Raw genomic sequence first — 17,614 nt, forward strand, 5'->3', positions numbered from 1 at the left:
AACTACAGTGGTACCCTGCAAGACGAATGCCTCGGAAGATGAAAAACTCGCAAGGCGAAAGGGTTTTTCGTTTTCTGAGGTGCTTCGCAAGACGGATTTCCCTAAGGGCTTGCTTTGCTAGACGAAACGGCCCTGCCTCTCGTGTCATGGCGACGGTCACTGCACACACGCACGCACGCTCGCTTCCCCGCTCCTCCGGCTCCCTCCCACCTTCCGACTGACGGTTGGTGCCTCGCGCCGCTGCCCACCCCCCTCGCGCGCTCCCCTCAGAGAGCCGTTGGCGCCAGCGCCTCTCTCTCCCTGGAGTCGCGCTCCTGAGCCCTGCTGCCCCCCAGCAGCCGCGTCGCACGGTGGCCACAATGCGCGGGTGAGTCTGAGGTATCGGCTGCGGCAGCTGCCCTGCTTCTCCCCGCCCCTCCCCGCCGTTGTCAGTTAAATGCAGTGGTGCTTCGCAAGACGAAAAAACTCGCATAACGAAAAAACTCGCGGGACGAATTAATTTTGTCTTGTGAGGCACCACTGTACATGAACAAATGAAACATGGGCCCTGTGGGGGGAAAGGGGCAGATAGACCCTTTGCCAGCCTGCCTGAATTCCTTCCTTCCTTCCCCATCTCCTTTTTCCCCCACTGTGCTGGTCCCGGGGGTAAGGTACCTTGGGTGTAGCAAAGTCCACACGAAGAGGGGCAAGGTCCGAGGCAGAGTGCCGGGCGGTGAACAGGAATGCTGGAACAGGAGGCTGTGCAGGGAACAGGACACCGGATGGTCGGGAACAGGAGGCCGAGCAGGGAACAGGAGTACCGGATAGTCAGGAACAGGAGGCCGAGCAGGGATCAGGAACGCAGGAAGGTCCGAAGCCAACAACGACGTTGCTCCCGCAACCTGGGGCCGGGCTGACTGGGCTTTTATCCTCTTCTAAGGCCAGGGGCGGTCCCGGCCCTCAGGAGCCCCGCCTCCTCTGGCCTTAAGGCGAGCACTCCTCCTGGGGGCAACCAGTTCCCTTCGCCTCTCTGCTCTAAACCTCTGCAGATCAGGAGAGGCCGAAGGGTTACTGGGCCCTGGAGGAGGCTCACCTGTGGCCACTGAGTCGTCAAGCCTCTCTGGGGCCAGAAGGGCTTCACCTGGGGCCAGCTCCTGATTCACTGCCACAGGTGCAGGCTCTTCAGCATCTAGGCCTGGCCCCAGTTCAGCCGGCCCTGGAGGCGGGGACTCCTGTGCAGGCCGGGATTCCTCTGTTTCATCCTCCGAATCGGAATCCCAGGCCATCACACCATCCCCCCTCCCAGGCCCCCCCCTCAACCGAGGGTCCGGACCCGGCTTGCCGGGGTACGTCGCATGGAACTCTCGGAGGCAGGCAGGTGCGTGGACGTTGGCCGCTGGTTCCCAGGAACGGTCCTCCGGTCCGTACCCCTTCCAGTCAATGAGATACTGCAGCTTTCCCCTGCGGTATCGGGAGTCCAGGATGCGTTCCACCTCGTACTCAGGCTCTCCCCGAACCAACACTGGCTGCGGTCGGGGACGGTTCGGGTGGAACTCGTCGGGTGGGGCCACCGGACTCAAAAGGGACCTGTGGAAGACCGGGTGAACCTTCAGGGTTGCGGGTAACCGGAGACGAAATGCCACAGGAGAGACTTGGTCTACGATAGGGAACGGGCCGGTGAAGCGGGCGTCCAACTTCCGCGAAGGTCGAGAGGGGTGGAGGTGGCGAGTGGAGAGCCAAACCAGGTCACCGACGCGAAGTTCCGGCCCCACCTGGCGGTGGCGGTCGGCCTGGGCCTTGTACGCTTCCTTGGCCTGGTGCAGTTGCTCCACCAAAAGCTGTTGCTGGGACTGGAGCTCTTGAAGCCACTCCGTCACCGCCGGGACTGCGGATGTTGGCAGCACCTCTGGAAACAGCCGTGGATGATAACCATAACTGGCCTGGAACGGGGTCTGCTGGGTGGACGCATTCACCGCGTTATTGTAGGCGAACTCCGCCAACGCCAGGTGGTCGACCCAGTCATCCTGCTGGTAGCTGCAGTAACACCGGAGGTACTGCTCCAGCACCGCGTTCGCCCGTTCCGTCTGGCCATCGGTCTGTGGGTGGTAGGCTGACGAGAGGCAGACCTCCGTCCCGAGGGTCTGGTGTAGTGCTTGCCAGAACCGGGATGTGAACTGAACGCCCCGGTCGGACACCACGCGCTCAGGTAGGCCATGCAGGCGGAAGACATGCTGAAGGTACAGCTGAGCAGTTTCCTTGGCTGTGGGTACAGATGGACAGGGAGCGCAGTGCACCATCTTGGTGAAATGGTCGGAGAAAACCAGAAGGCAGGTACAGCCACGAGACGAGGGTAAGTCCACTACAAAGTCCAACGAAACCGTGTGCCAAGGGTGCGGTGGAACTGGCAATGGCTGAAGTAGGCCGGGGGGTCGCCCGGTAGGTCCCTTGGCGCGCCGGCAGACATCACAACCAGCAACGTAGCGAGCCACGTCAGCCTTCAGGCGGGGCCACCAAAACTCTCGACTGACCAGATGGGTGGTCCGATACCGTCCAAAGTGCCCCGCTGCTGGGGCATCATGGGCCATCCGGAGAACCTCCAGCCGTAGTGGCCCTGGCGGGATGTACAGACGACCGTGGTGCAGCAGCAGGCCCTGATGCAGGACCAGCCCCGGATACTGTGGGCTGGACCCTTCAGCCAGCTCCCGGAGTCGTTCCTGGGCCCAAGCGTCGACCCGCTGCTGTTCCCGCACCCGAACCTGCAGTGGCTGCGCCTCCTGGGTGGCCAGGAATGCAGCCGGAGGTAGGATCGTGGTGGGTTCTGCTTGCTGTACCGTGTCTGCGTTGTCGTCAGGTTTCCGGGACAGGGCATCCGCCTTCTGATTCTGAGAGCTAGGGATGTAGCGGATCCGGAACTGGAACCGGGAAAAGAACAACGCCCACCGGATCTGCCTTTGGTTCAGCTTGCGGGTGGTCTGGAGGTACTCCAGGTTCCGGTGGTCGGTTCTCACCTCCACCGGATGTCGTGCCCCCTCAAGATGGTGGCGCCAGACCTCAAAGGCTACCTTGATGGCCAGTAGTTCCCGCTCCCACACAGTATAGTTACGCTCCGCTGGTAGGAGCTGGCGGGAATAGAAGGCACAGGGTAAGAGTGGCGCTTCAGGACCAATCTGTTGAGACAAGACGGCACCGAGAGCCGTACTGGAAGCGTCGGTCTCCACCACAAAGGGTCGAGAGGGGTCAGGATGTTGTAAGATTGGTGCCCTCTGGAAACAGGCCTTCAACCCCTGAAACGCCTCCTCTGCCTCCTTGTCCCAGGAAAACGGCGTCTTTGGGCGCAGTAGCCGGGTCAACGGGGTGGTGCGATGAGCATAATCAGCGATGAAGGACCGGTAGTAATTGGCGAACCCCAGGAAACGCTGTAGGTCCTTGCGGTTCCGGGGTGCCGCCCATTCTTGAACCGCTGTCACCTTCCCCGGGTCCATTTGCACCCCATCTGGAGAGAGCCGGTGACCAAGGAAGTCCACAGTCCGCTGATGGAACTCGCACTTGCTGAGCTTTGCGTACAAACGGTGCTCACGCAAGCGCTGCAGCACGGTCCGGACATGTCCCTCATGGCGAGCCGGGTCACGGGAGTAAATCAGTATGTCATCCAAATACACCACCACGTACTTGTCTAACAGGTCCTGAAACACGTGGTTGATGTAGCGTTGAAACACAGCAGGCGCGTTGCACAAACCGAAAGGCATAACCAAATATTCGAACTGCCCGTACCGGGTCCCAAACGCTGTCTTCCACTCATCCCCGGCTCGGATCCGAATCAAGTTGTAGGCCCCCCGGAGGTCCAGCTTGGTGAACACCTGTGCCCCTTGCACCCGCTCCAGCAGCTCCGAGATAAGGGGCAAGGGGTACCGGTCTGGGACGGTAATTTTGTTCAGGGCTCGGTAATCATGGCAAGGGCGGAGTTCCCCACATTTCTTCTTAACAAAAAGCACCGGCGCCGCGGTGGGCGAGGTGGAAGGCCTAATGAACCCACGCTCCAGGTTTTTGCGCAAGAAGTCCTGCAAAGCCTCGCGCTCTGGCTCTGTTAGGGAATATAAGCGACTCACTGGTAAAGGCGCTCCGGGTTGGAGGTCTATGCCGCAGTCAAAAGGCCGATGCGGCGGCAGCTGGTCTGCCCCCCGTTCCTCGAACACGTCCTGGTAGTCCTGGTACACGGCTGGGAGCGTGGGTGCTGCCTCCTCTGAGGGCGCGGCCGCCAGCGTTCCGGATTGAGCATGGGAACATGGGTCTGGGAAGTGCACGGTCCGTTTGACCCAGTCAATCTGAACGTTGTGGGCTTCCAGCCAGTCCATCCCGAGCACCAGGGGGAAGCGGGGCATAGAGGCAATGTCCAAAGTTCGCAACTCCCGGTGCTGCTGGAGACACAGGACCAGAGGCTGGGTCTCCTGAGTAACGGCACCTGAACGCAGAAGTCGTCCGTCAATCGCTTCCACCTGGACCGGTACTGGCTTGTTCCGAAGTGGCACCTGATGATGGGCGGCAAAAGCAGCGTCCATATAGGAGCGGGTTGCCCCTGAATCTACCAAAGCATGGGTGAGGATCCAGGGCCCACCTGGAGGGTATAAACGTACCGAAACCATAAGATGTTGCAAGTCCATTGGTGCGGGCCCATTCTGTACGGTTTGGGACCCCCGGTAGCTAGGGCCATCAGCTACTGGGGTTGGCGGTTTCCCTGCGGCTGGCGTTTCTCAGGGCAGGACCGAGCGAAGTGTCCACTTCCGCCACAGTAAAGACAGAGATTTCCATCCCGACGCCGCGCCTTCTCTGCGGGGGAAAGGCGTGGCCGCACTGCCCCGAGCTGCATAGGCTCCTCCGTTAAATCAGTTGTGACCGTGGGGCTGCCGGAAAAAGCTGGTGCCGTGAACTGGAAGTGTCGGCGACCCCGGGCCTGACGACGATCCTCCAACCGGTCGCCTATTTGTAGACTCCGTTGAATGAGAGTGTCCAGCGTGGTGGGGCGTTCCATTGTGGCCAACTGGTCCAGTACCTCGTCCGAAAGCCCTTCGAGATACTGGTCCCGCAGTGCCGAGTCATTCCAGGTCAAGTCCTGTGCCAACAGCCGGAACTCCGTGGTATATGTGGCCACCGCGGACTTGCCCTGTTTCAAATGCCGAATCGCCCGGTTGGCTTGACTCTCTTTCTGGGGGTTGCCGAACGCGGCCTCCAAACGATTGCAAAACCCCGTATAGTCTGCCAGCAAGGGGGAGTCTTGCCTGAGTAGCGGCAACGCCCACTTGGCCGCCTGGTCCTTTAACAAGCTAATCAAAAAGTGCACCTTGGTACGGTCGTCAGGAAAGTTCCGGGCTCGCCCCTGAATATACAGTTTGGCCTGGGCCAGGAACATGGGAAAGCTGGCCGGGGCTCCATCAAATTTCTCAGGCAAAGCCACTGGGTATTTGCCCGGAGCCGGGGCGTCGGCCCCAGGAGCCGGTAGGGCTTCCAAGCGTTGCTGAAGTGTCTCAACCGCGTCACTGAGCTGCTGCACGGTGTGAGACAAGGCCTGGTTCTCCTGGGCCAAAGCCACCAGTGCAGCCGCCTGTTCAGCCATGGCCTCTGGCTCTTCCCGAACGCACCCCGACGAAGGGGGAGTGCGGGAGGGGGCGGGAGCAAACTGTGCTGGTCCCGGGGGTAAGGTACCTTGGGTGTAGCAAAGTCCACACGAAGAGGGGCAAGGTCCGAGGCAGAGTGCCGGGCGGTGAACAGGAATGCTGGAACAGGAGGCTGTGCAGGGAACAGGACACCGGATGGTCGGGAACAGGAGGCCGAGCAGGGAACAGGAGTACCGGATAGTCAGGAACAGGAGGCCGAGCAGGGATCAGGAACGCAGGAAGGTCCGAAGCCAACAACGACGTTGCTCCCGCAACCTGGGGCCGGGCTGACTGGGCTTTTATCCTCTTCTAAGGCCAGGGGCGGTCCCGGCCCTCAGGAGCCCCGCCTCCTCTGGCCTTAAGGCGAGCACTCCTCCTGGGGGCAACCAGTTCCCTTCGCCTCTCTGCTCTAAACCTCTGCAGATCAGGAGAGGCCGAAGGGTTACTGGGCCCTGGAGGAGGCTCACCTGTGGCCACTGAGTCGTCAAGCCTCTCTGGGGCCAGAAGGGCTTCACCTGGGGCCAGCTCCTGATTCACTGCCACAGGTGCAGGCTCTTCAGCATCTAGGCCTGGCCCCAGTTCAGCCGGCCCTGGAGGCGGGGACTCCTGTGCAGGCCGGGATTCCTCTGTTTCATCCTCCGAATCGGAATCCCAGGCCATCACACCCACAAGGCAGTTTTAGTTCATTCTTAGAGGGAGCGATCCTGTTGCCTGCCATAGACCATGGCCAGATTCTGCTGGTCCTGACCTCAAACTATTGCTCTCAGCAAAGTTGTCAGCTGCAGAGCCTGCAAGGGCTGCTATAATTTCAGGAGTTCCACGGAAAGGAAAACCTTGGATGGGATGAAAGATCACCCTGGAAAAATTCTGCTTTCTATGCAACACTTAAAACCAAAGCTCTGTAGCTGGGAGCTCCAGCTGTAACAATCCTGCTGTTATTTATTTCTTATCTCTCTCCAGAGGAATGAAAAGCCACCATCAATACTCCAGATATATTTCTAAACAAAACCTGCCTTCCACTGTCTCAGTTTTGCGCCAGTAGTTGTAAATTCAGAAAATGTCAGCGCGGCCTGGCTTTTATTTATTTATTTTTGCCTAAGAGGATGCTCAGCGAGTATTTCTCGCCTAAACGGCAACTGTAAACTCTGATAAGACCCTCTATGCAGCTGACTCTATGCAGCGCTCACTTCAAATACTGTAAAGCGCTAAATTATTCCACCTCATGAGCCTCGATAAAGGTAGCTTTGCATTACAAAGGAGTACTGGTGGAATTTGCTTCCTGGTAATAGATTCATAAATACCCATGATTTATCTATTTGCAAGGATTGCTGAACAATTCTCAGCAATTAACTCCGCTGAGCAATGCCTTATTGCTCTTATTTAGATGCTAATCTCATTTAAGAGCCATGCCATTGGAAAGCTAAGCCGATTTCAGCTTTATAGGCAAGATTTAATATCAAGTTGGGATTTCATAATACCCCGCAATCTTACAAAGCAGCAATATGGCACGCCCGTTCTATGGAACACCACCAAGATCCTGATATTCTCTTATAGACCCTGTCATCAAGGCATTTCAAACTCGGAATAAAGGACATACCCCGGGGGAAAACAATTGCACAAAATAAAGGTAAAACAACTTTTTTCAGTCTTATTTATTTTTGGACTCTAGCACAGCAGTGGCTTGAATAAATTTGGGGGACAAGCTCTGTGGATTCATTTCCAAATACATTCTGCACTCTATGATTTGCTACAAATGAAAGCTGTCAAGCTGATGCCGCGTAAACTCTGCAGAGGCAGCGGAGAAGGCAAACACACATTCCCTTCGCCTAGCAGATTGAAGTGCCCTAGACTACCACCAAAAAGTCCAGCAATCAGAACCTCAGAGCTGAATAGCTGCCACCTCTTTTTAAATTATCAATACATCTGTTTTGCTCTATTGTGATCTGCATACATTGCACATCACCCTGGAAACCGGCTTGCATAGAAATGCCTTAAATAAATAAAAGCACATTTCCTCCCCATAGTTTGCATGTCCTCTGATTGAAACACCTTGACAGCCGGCATAGAGAACAATGAGCTAGATCAGGTGTGGGGAATCTTTGCCCCTCCAGATGCGGGTGAAGTACAACTCACACCAGTTGGTTAGAGCGTGGTGCTGATAAACAACCAGGTTTGATCCCTGTATGGGGCAGCTGCACATTCCTGCGTTGCAGGGGGTTGAAAAACGATTATCCTCCGGCTCCCTTCCAAATCTACAATTACAGTGGTGCCTCGGGTTAAGAACTTAATTCGTTCTGGAGGTCTGTTCTTAACCTGAAACTGTTCTTTGTTTTCATTTTTGTTAGAGCATTTATTAATTTTCCAACAAAAAACATCCAATTAACATATCAAATCACAAACCGGGGGGGGGGGAATGGGGGGGGGAATCCAATTGTCTTCCAAATTATAATCTTAATTTTGCGACTCCCTACGGTATGAATTCCAAAGCATTTCCAAATCTCAGTCCTGCCTCTCATCTCTCATCGATGTTTTCATAATTCCATATCACGATTTTATCAACCTGAAACTGTTCTTAACCTGAAGCACCACTTTAGCTAATGGGGCCTCCGGCTGCCTCTGCACCACCACTGCACGATTTCTGTTCTCATCCTGAAGCAAGGTTCTTAACCGAGGTACTATTTCTGGGTTAGCGGAGTCTGTAACCTAAAGCGTATGTAACCTGAGGTACCACTGTATATGACTCCATGACTTTATCATCCATGGCCATTGCCCATTGCTGGGGCTGATGTGAGTTGTATTTCACCAAAATCTGGAGGGCCAAACATTCTCTACCCCTGTGCTAAGTGGACCAGTAGTCAGACTCAGCATCCTAGGTTCCTAACCAATTATCTAGAGGAATGTGTGGTGTCTCCCTCACCGAAAGTCTTCAAGCCAAGCCTCAGTCATCTGTCAGAAATGTTCGGGCTCCAACTTTCCTGCATCAAGCAGAAGGTTAGACACCGGACAACCAGCCAGACCCTCTCCAACTCCAAAGGACTCCCTAAAAAATCCAGAAAGCACCAGAGAAGAATGGATGGGCAAGAAAATGGATTATGCAGAACTGGCAAAGCTAACAGGAAAAAAATTAAGGGAATCTAATGATGAGTGTTTTAGGCAAGAATAGATGCTTTTTGGGGGGCTACTTAAAGAAATGTTAGAGTATGCTGAACTCACAAGCAGGATTTGAGCTATGAGCAACAGAAGTAATTAGATTATAATATTGTGGCTATGATTTAACATTTAACAGACAGAAGACAGGGTGCAGCAGAAGGGGAGAAACAGCAGCTCCATGGAAAATGGGGTGGGAAGTCAACAAAAATGAGAGAGAAAATGTAATTGTGTATTGATTGTACATGTTAAAAAATTAACTAAATATAATTTTTAATAAAGAAATCCAGAAAGCAGCACAGGAGGAGGGGGATGAGCAGAACAGGAGCTCTCTAAGGTGGCACTCGCAAGCTTACCTTAAGCCCTGGAAACAATTGCTATACTGTATAAAGGTAAAGGGACCCCTGACCATTAGGTCCAGTCGTGGCCGACTCTGGGGTTGCGATGCTCATCTTGCTTTATTGGCCGAGGGAGCCGGCATACAGCTTCCGGGTCATGTGGCCAGCATGACTAAGCCGCTTCTGGCGAACCAGAGCTGCGCATGGAAACGCTGTTTACCTTCCCGCCGGAGCAGTACCTATTTATCTACTTGCACTTTGACGTGCTTTTGAACCGCTAGGTTGGCAGGAGCAGGGACCGAGCAACGGGAGCTCACCCCGTCACGGGGATTCGAACCGCCGACCTTCTGATCGGCAAGTCCTAGGCTCTGTGGTTTAACCCACAACGCCACCCGTGTCCCGCTATACTGTATAGATAATGATAATAAAGTTCTCACCTTTGGCTATGCAACAAGTTCAAAAGGGGACAAATGGCTAGTAGCCACTGATAGCCCTCTGCTCCATGCTTTGCAAATTCCCAAGCCTGAGACCAAGCTTTTTCTCCTTTCAAAAGATGGGGCGCGTTAAGGAATTGGGAGAAGAGCAGGAGACTCAAGAAAAAAACCTCACACTTGGCAGCTCAAGCACTTTCCCTGCAGTGTTCACAGTCTCCTGCCAGCACGAGAAGGAAGAAAAACACACCCCACCCGTGACATTCAGTAGCATTACCAAACATAAGTTTAGATGCCCTGCAGCAATCCATTCTTTCTTTTTTTAAATGCTTCTTCCAGCAGCTCCTGGAATCAAGGCTGCCCTGAAGACTTGGAGAATTCACCAGAACAAGCATAAGGCTGTAGCAGCAGCTATGAAAACTGGGCCTTCCCATTGTGTCTTGGAAGCAGATGGTGGAGCTCCTTAGCTGCCTGCACTGGTGCCAGAATCCACCCACACCCATGTTGAAACATGGAGACATGCCCCCCCCCTCACCCCCCCCAGTCAAGTGCTGTTTAATAAGCTGGCAAAAAAAATATTAAAATATTTTTAAAGTTTAAAAATATACTTACGATTTAGCAATACTATATCTATATCTCCATCTCTATCTCTATATATGGCTCTGTCCCTGTGGAGAGGAGGTGATAGAATATTTGGCTGATGTGCTTTTTGCCTGTAATTTCTATAAAAATGACCAATTCAGACTGGTGAATCCGATTCTCTCAACGTTTCCAAGGCAGGACTTCCAAATGGTATTTGGCCTATGCTGTGGCAGATTCAATAAATTTTTTAACTGAGACTGTGGCTAGATTTCTCTTTCTGGCTGCACAAATCTTCCCTGAAGAAGGCTATCCTGTCTGGCTGCTGTTCTCCTGCATTGTGATTTCTAATGTGGTTATGGTATCCCCCCCCCCCGACTCACTCTTAACTTTCCCATTTTAAGGTGCTGTGTTGTATATCTTATTTGAGACATGTTTTAGATATTCCTGATACTTTATATAGTGGTACCTTGGATTAAGAACTTAATTCATTCTGGAGGTCCGTTCTTAACCTGAAACTGTTCTTAACTTGAGGTACCACTTTAGCTAATGGGGCCTCCCGCTGCCGCCACGCAATTTCTGTTCTCATCCTGAAGCAAAGTTCTTAACCCGAGGTACTATTTCTGGGTTAGCGGAGTCTGTAACCTGAAGGGTCTGTAAACTGAAGCGTCTGTAACCCAAGGTACCACTATATATTGCAGCCTACTTTGAAATATTTTGTATGTTACGATATTGTTGGCTTTATTTTATTCAAGTCTATGACTGCAAAATAAATAATCTATATTTAAAGAATCATGGGGTTATGGAATTGTAGAGTTGGAAGGGACCCTAAGGGTCATCTAGCCCAACCCTCTGCAATGCAACTAAATCTCAACTAAAGCATCCACGACAGATGATCATTCCACTTCTACTTTAAAACCTCCAATGAAGTCCATTGAGTCCATCACCTTCTGAGGGAGTCCAGGCCACTATCAAACAACTCTTACCATCAGAAACTTCTTCCTGATGTTTAGTTGGAATCTCCTTGTAACTTGAATCCACTGGGAGAAAAAAAAAACTTTCTCCATCTTCCAAGTGACAGCCCTTTAGGTATTTGAAGATGGCTATCATATCTTCTCTTACTCAGGCCAAACATACCCAGTTCCCTCAACTGTTCCTCATAAGGCTTAGTTTCAGGACCACTGAGCATTTTTGTTGCCTTCCTCTGCACACGTTCCAGCTTATCAATAGCCTTCTTAAATTGTGGTGCCAAAAAGTGGACCCAGTACTCCAAGTGTGATCTGACCAAGGCGGAATAGAAGTATTATTACTTATCTGGATCTGGACACTATACTTCTGTTGACGCTACCTAAAATTGCCTTAAGCTTTTTTTGCTGCTGCCTCACACTGTAAGCTTATATTCTACTAAGTGAATTTTTTTTTAAAAAAAAAGCAAAGACTTTTTGTTGTTCTTTGCTTGTTTTTAAAAGTATAGATGCCACTTCAAATTGCTTAATTTGTGTCATTAAAATCTATTATATTCACCTTCAGAGCACTTTTGTTACAAACCAACTGCTGTGGGGGGGGGAGTGAAACAATAATAATAAAAAAAGAATGTTAGAGAAAGTTACTGGCAATGTTCCTTCAGAATGCAGCTGTGCAAATGGGAGAAATATTTATTTAAGGGCTGCGGATGCTCTGACAAAGTGTTGTGGCGCTGGGCAAATCATTATGCTAGACATCGCAGCCGTATGCATTATCGTGATCGTGGTGCTCAAGCCTATTCAGCATAACAAATTTAACAACCGCGTTTGTAATCCCGAGTCGTTTCAGAGCATTTGGGATTCTGAATCTCATTGTTAGTCAGACATGCCCCCAACAGGGGAATCTTGGCATCATCTCGGCTAAATATGATAAACACAGGCAAACAAGCCTCTCTCATTATCCACTGCCCCAGGAACTTTTGGCTACGGCTCCAAACCCGACAAGAGCTCTGGGAGAGTGGAAGGCCAAGAATCAGTGCTGTTCTTTCTGTGACTACTCTGGCAAGCGGAGGCAGCATGAACGTGATGGTGACTCATGAGACGAAAGCAGGTGAATCAATCACACTTTAGAATCGAACAGCAAACTGCAACTTATATGGAACAGAAAAGCCTCTCGCGTGGCAAAGTCCAGACAGGACTGGAGAGTTTCTGCGTGAGCCGAATCGGGCTCACAGGGCCCTCAAGCGAATATAGGAAAACAGGCTCCCGTGAGTTGAAGAAAATGAGGCATTCCTTGGGCAAACAAGTTTGAAAATGCCTAGAGCAACCCATCTGTCTTCATGGGGTTTTGAGACAGGGATGAGGAACCTTTGGTCCTCCAGATACAGTTGGGCTACAGCTCTCATCATTCCTGACCACTCGCCATGTGGGTTGGGGCTGGTGAAGGGGGGGGGTCCAACAGTGTCTGGAGGGCTGTTGGCTCCATAGCGCTACTGCTTCCCAAACCAAGAACCTCAGGGGTTGGGGAAACAGTAGTGCTGGCAGCTAACGCTATAGGAAGCTGTTTGTATTGTTGTTGTTGACATCCATCCGTCCTGAGAGATAATGGGCGGTGAAGTCTAACCGCTGGAGAATCATAACTTATGTCTCCTGTGCTGTTGTCGGTGTGTTAGCAGCACCCAAGTGACCTTCCCAGGGCGCAAGCCTGAGCAGTGTATATGGAGGTCCCGGGCTGCCCAGACGACAAGACCACCCTCTCAGCCTCGCTGATGTGGTCCAAAGGAAAGCAGAGCAATATGTTTGGCACCAGCTTGGCTGCAGAAGGAGGCGTACAAGGTGCCATCCAATCGTCTGGACTCCACTCCAGATTTGTATAGGATTTACTCCTTAGCCTTTTCTTCCCCCAAAGATATTGTCAGGAGTGCATGCAGGAGCCAGGCCCTGTGACTGGTAGGGCTTCGCAGGACTGGGGCTTTCCTAAGTTTGTTCTGGATAGGCAAGGCGCGGACACACAGGTGAGGCTGACTGGTAACTGACAGCACCTGGTGGCAAGAGCTGGGAAGGGTGATAAGGTCAGCATTTCCCTTTGGCTCTTTGCCACAGCAACACACTTCCTGCCTTGCTGCATTTGGCTTCTTGACTCCTTGCTTCCTGATCCTCGGACCCTTGACTCCTGGTTTCTCTGACCCTCAGACCCTGGTTTCCTGACTCCTGGCTTCCAGACTCCCGTTTCTGCTCCCATCCCACCGTCTTGCCCCCGGTCCCGATGTTCTCAGCCGGGACTTCAACCGCCCGTAAACCAGACCGTGACAGATATCCCGTAAGGCAGCAGAGGTTTAGGACCAGAGTTTCCTTATACTAGATGGGATGCCTTCCCAGGTTGACAAGTCCCATCTGCTCCTCACCCCTCTCTCTACAGCAGGTGCAGAAAGCGTTTTATTGATCGTTGGACCAACTATTGGTCTCATTCTCTCCATCTGCTATAGCCTGTCTTCACATGCAGGGGGAGTCCCTAACTCACCAAGGGTTTGAGACTCATAGGCTACTCTCACCTGGTTTAGCCGGCCAATCAAAGCCATTTCCCGCCGTGCGGCTGAAGTCACATGCTGACAGCTTCTGGGAACCGCAGGTGAGAGCTGAGTGCAGGGTGGGGACCAAACAACCCCAAAAGGAACATGATATGTTCCCCACTAGAGGGACTACCCCTCACCTAACACTCTATACACCACAGGGTATGTATTATTACTACTTTTAGTACAGTGGTACCTCAGGTTAAGTATTTAATTTGTTCCGGAGGTCCGTTCTTAACCTGAAACTGTTCTTAACCTGAAGCACCACTTTAGCTAATGGGGCCTCCTGTTGCTGCCGCGCCACCGGAGCACAATTTCTGTTCTCATCCTGAAACAAAGTTCTTAATCTGAGGTAATATTTCTGGGTTAGCGGAGTCTGTAACCTGAAGCGTATGTAACCCGAGGTACCACTGTATTATTATCCACTCCATTCTAAGATCCCAGGGTGGATTACCACAATTTTAAATACTATATTAAAAACAGCTTTAAAAACTTACAAAAAATGCAATCACAAAAAAATGAGGGTCCTGAAAATATGCACCTCAGGTCAGCCTAATCCAATCCACCACTGTGTTCAGACACCAATCCAGAATCTTCAGAGTCTCTCCTGATTCAGATGTTATAGAGAGGTAGAGTTGTGTATCATCAGCATTCTGATGACACCTTGCTCCAAAACTCCTAATAACATTCCCAATGGCTTCATATAGATATTAAATTGCTCCTGGCGTAATTTTTTTCACACTTTTGGAACAGCTTAGGTTTCAGCTTACAATGAAGAGGAGTTTGCATCCTGATTTCAAATGTAATTTACATATTGCTGTAATGGATAGGTAAAATGTTTGTTTGTGGTATGTTTTTTTTTTAAAAAAATATCCCACCTGATTCTAAAGCACCCCACACTGTTTTGCAATGCTAATCTTCCTGTTCCAGAAATCTAGCCTTTGGAGAGCAAAAAAAAACAACAACATTTACATGCTGTCTATAAAGGAAGGGCATTTTAATTAGATTTTATTGCAATATCGAGATATTAATATTTTACAAGAAGTAGTTTAAACAAACAACAACAACAAACACAGCGGGGAATGGGAATCTGAGGCCCTCCAGATGTTGCTGGACTCCATCTCTGTAATAATCTTAAATCTGCAAACTGTAATAATTTTAAGATGGAATGGGAAGGGGGTGTTAACATAGACATAATTCGCTTAGACTGTGCAGAGATTTGGAGTTGCACTCGAGAGTACAGAAGCAAAGCAACGTATTTGCTCTCCCATTAGAAACATGAGCAGCTAGTTGGTTCTGTTTGATTGCATTTCCCCCCTCTAACTGATGAATACCTGTTTTTCTGTTTACATCAAGAAGCCATAGTTTTCACATGAACAGGAAACACAAGAGAGATGCTCTCCATTGAGCTGTGACAATGAAGGATAGCAGTGAAATGGACTTCCCTCCCCAATTATAACGGCTTCTGTCCATCTTTTCCAGGCCTGCCTGAAATGAATTGTGCATAGTCCATTGCAGGAGGCAGCAAAAAAAAAGGGACGCTGAGATCAGGAGATGATTGCTTCCCCTCCTGGCTCCGAGGGCAGGGAAGGGGGAACCTATTACCCTCCCATTATTGCTGTGCTACAACCCCCATCATTGAAAAACAAAGGGGAAGAAGAGTAGACACTAGTATGGCCCCACACTGAGCAAGACAGTAACCCACTTTTGGAGGAAAATGTGGGGGTTTCACTACAAAAAGGTTGCAAAACTACTGCAAAACTTTGCTACCGCTTTGGAGCAAATCAGACAGTGCTGGTGATGCCTATGACTCACACTTTGAGTCTCAATTACTCGGTTTTAGAGGTGCCACAAAACATGGTGCTTCCACTGCAGAACGATCGCAGAGCTTTGGCACCAGTTTGGAGTTAATCAGACCATGTTGGAGTTTGGGGCGATACCTACGACCCCCAGTGCATCAATTACTCAGTTTGTGGGAGGAGGGTGTGCTGCAAAACGCAGGGTGTGTGCTACAAAACTATTACAAAACTTTGGCACCGGTTTGGAGGGGGTCCCCAATTTTGGTGTTTGTAGTTAATGAAGTTCCAAAGGTCCATAGCTTTTTGGATACTATACCTGCTGTACAGGGACACGGGTGGCGCTGTGGGTAAAACCTCAGTGCCTAGGACTTGCCGATCACATGGTCGGCGGTTCGAATCCCCGCGGCGGGGTGCGCTCCCGTTGTTCGGTTCCAGTGCCTGCCAACCTAGCAGTTCGAAAGCACCTCTGGGTGCAAGTAGATAAATAGGGACCGCTTACCAGCGGGAAGGTAAACGGCGTTCCGTGTGCTGCTCTGGTGCCGGTTCGCCGGAGCAGCTTTGTCACGCTGGCCACGTGACCCGGAAGTGTCTGCGGACAGCGCTGGCTCCCGGCCTATAGAGTGAGATGAGCGCACAACCCTAGAGTCTGGCAAGACTGGCCCAAACAGGCAGGGGTACCTTTACCTTTTACCTTTACCTTATACCTGCTGTATCCTGGAAGTGGTCATATGCAGTGCAGCTGATTTGAGTGTTGAATGGGACACAGCTGAGGGAAGACCAAGGAAGCTCCAGCAACCTTGGCCCTTGCCTATAAAAGCAAGTCTAGAGGGAGAGACTAGACTGATGTCAGCAGGTTCCAGGAACCCTCTTGGGATGAGATTTTGAGGGATGATCTGTGAGTTTGCTTAGGTCTGGGTAGAGAGCCAAGCTCGATGGAAGGAATCCTGGGTGAGAGACAGGGGTCTGAGGTGTGTTGAGTGGAGAAGGGTTTCAGAATTTATCGGTATTTATTAGCAATTTCTGTATCAATGCTTCTATTGCCTATTTTTGTAACATTCGTTGTTGTTGTTTGCTGTATACTGCTTAGAGAAAAGTTTCTACATTAAGTGGTACAGAAATTGACTAACTAACTAAAAAAATAAATAATGCCCTGAATATGCTGCGCTATGCGTGGTCCATATCAGGAGGGTATGTATGTACCAGATTCTGCATAAAGGATAGATGGTGCTACAAAGAATATCAGAAACATGATATTTAGTTGGAAGCTGACATGCCTATCTTTTGTTTTCAAGTAAAGATTGCTCCTGGCATAAAAGGGTAAAGAGGCACCACTGAGATTTGAGAGGGAATCAGCAAGTTTTTGTTTTTCACAGAATCAATATGTCAGATGCAGCATGAGATATAGAGAGCAGGCTCATTAAAACTTGAAGACGTTCATATATTTTTTATTTTATTTTGCTTTAAAATGAAAGCCCTCTGGAATACTGTATATGAACATCTTGAAAATTATGGAAATTTCCCTGTCAAAAAATGACAAGCTGACTAATACTAAGGAGCATGTTTTAAACACAAATCTCTCTTCTCTTTCCCGCCCTGCTCCCTTCACCCTTAGTCAAAAATCCTATTTCTACAGATCTCGTACTAGAAAAATATTACATTCTGCAGACTAATCTCACCTACTCTTAATAGATTTGGTACAGCACGCAGCCCAACTGAGCACTCGTAAACGGTGACGTTTTCTCCCTGCTATGTTTTAATTAGCTAGAACATGGTATTTATGGACATATCCTGACTGATTGATCCCATTGCATGTGCCAATATCAGCTCCAGGTTCTTTTGTGGTTTGGTGGGGGCTTGGCAGTCCCCAGTGTCGGCACCCAGCATAACAGAACATCTATTGGGGCACACATGTCCCAGCGAGGTCACTGATGGGTAAACACCAGGGAAAGAGGGCCTTTTCCAAAGTGGCATCCTGGTTGTGGCTCAGCTTTCCTAGGGAAGCTGGCCTGATACCACCTGAGTGAAAATAATAATAATAATAATAATAATAATAATAATAATAATAATAATAATAATAATTTATTATTTATACCCCGCCCATCTGGCTGGGTTTCCCCAGCCACTCTGGGCGGCTTCCAACAGAATATTAAAATACAATAGT

General features: G+C 50.5%; 1 protein-coding gene and 1 long non-coding RNA gene across 5 annotated transcripts in view; both read right to left on the reverse strand.

Moving 5' to 3' along the window:
• The window catches only part of SNX29 (sorting nexin 29), a 222,063-nt gene that overhangs the window by 41,210 nt on the left and 163,239 nt on the right, over positions 1–17,614 (reverse strand). The window contains exon 21 of one of the 4 annotated variants that reach the window (XM_083412537.1): positions 10,109–10,211. The exons of the other annotated variants lie outside the window; for them this stretch is intronic. Coding sequence (XP_083268663.1) covers positions 10,133–10,211 — 79 coding nt within the window. The 3' untranslated portion in view covers positions 10,109–10,132. Of the gene's footprint in view, positions 1–10,108; positions 10,212–17,614 lie in introns of those variants that run through there. 4 annotated transcript variants of the gene reach the window in all.
• On the reverse strand, positions 14,646–16,657 carry LOC310664037. Its single transcript, XR_014504756.1, has 2 exons — positions 16,158–16,657; positions 14,646–15,769 (listed from the first exon to the last, which is right to left on the reverse strand). It is a non-coding gene; the product is annotated as an uncharacterized lncRNA (long non-coding RNA).

Source organism: Podarcis tiliguerta (genome assembly GCF_965153285.1).
Source record: "Podarcis tiliguerta genome assembly, chromosome: 14".
NCBI classification, from domain to species: Eukaryota; Metazoa; Chordata; class Lepidosauria; order Squamata; family Lacertidae; genus Podarcis; species Podarcis tiliguerta.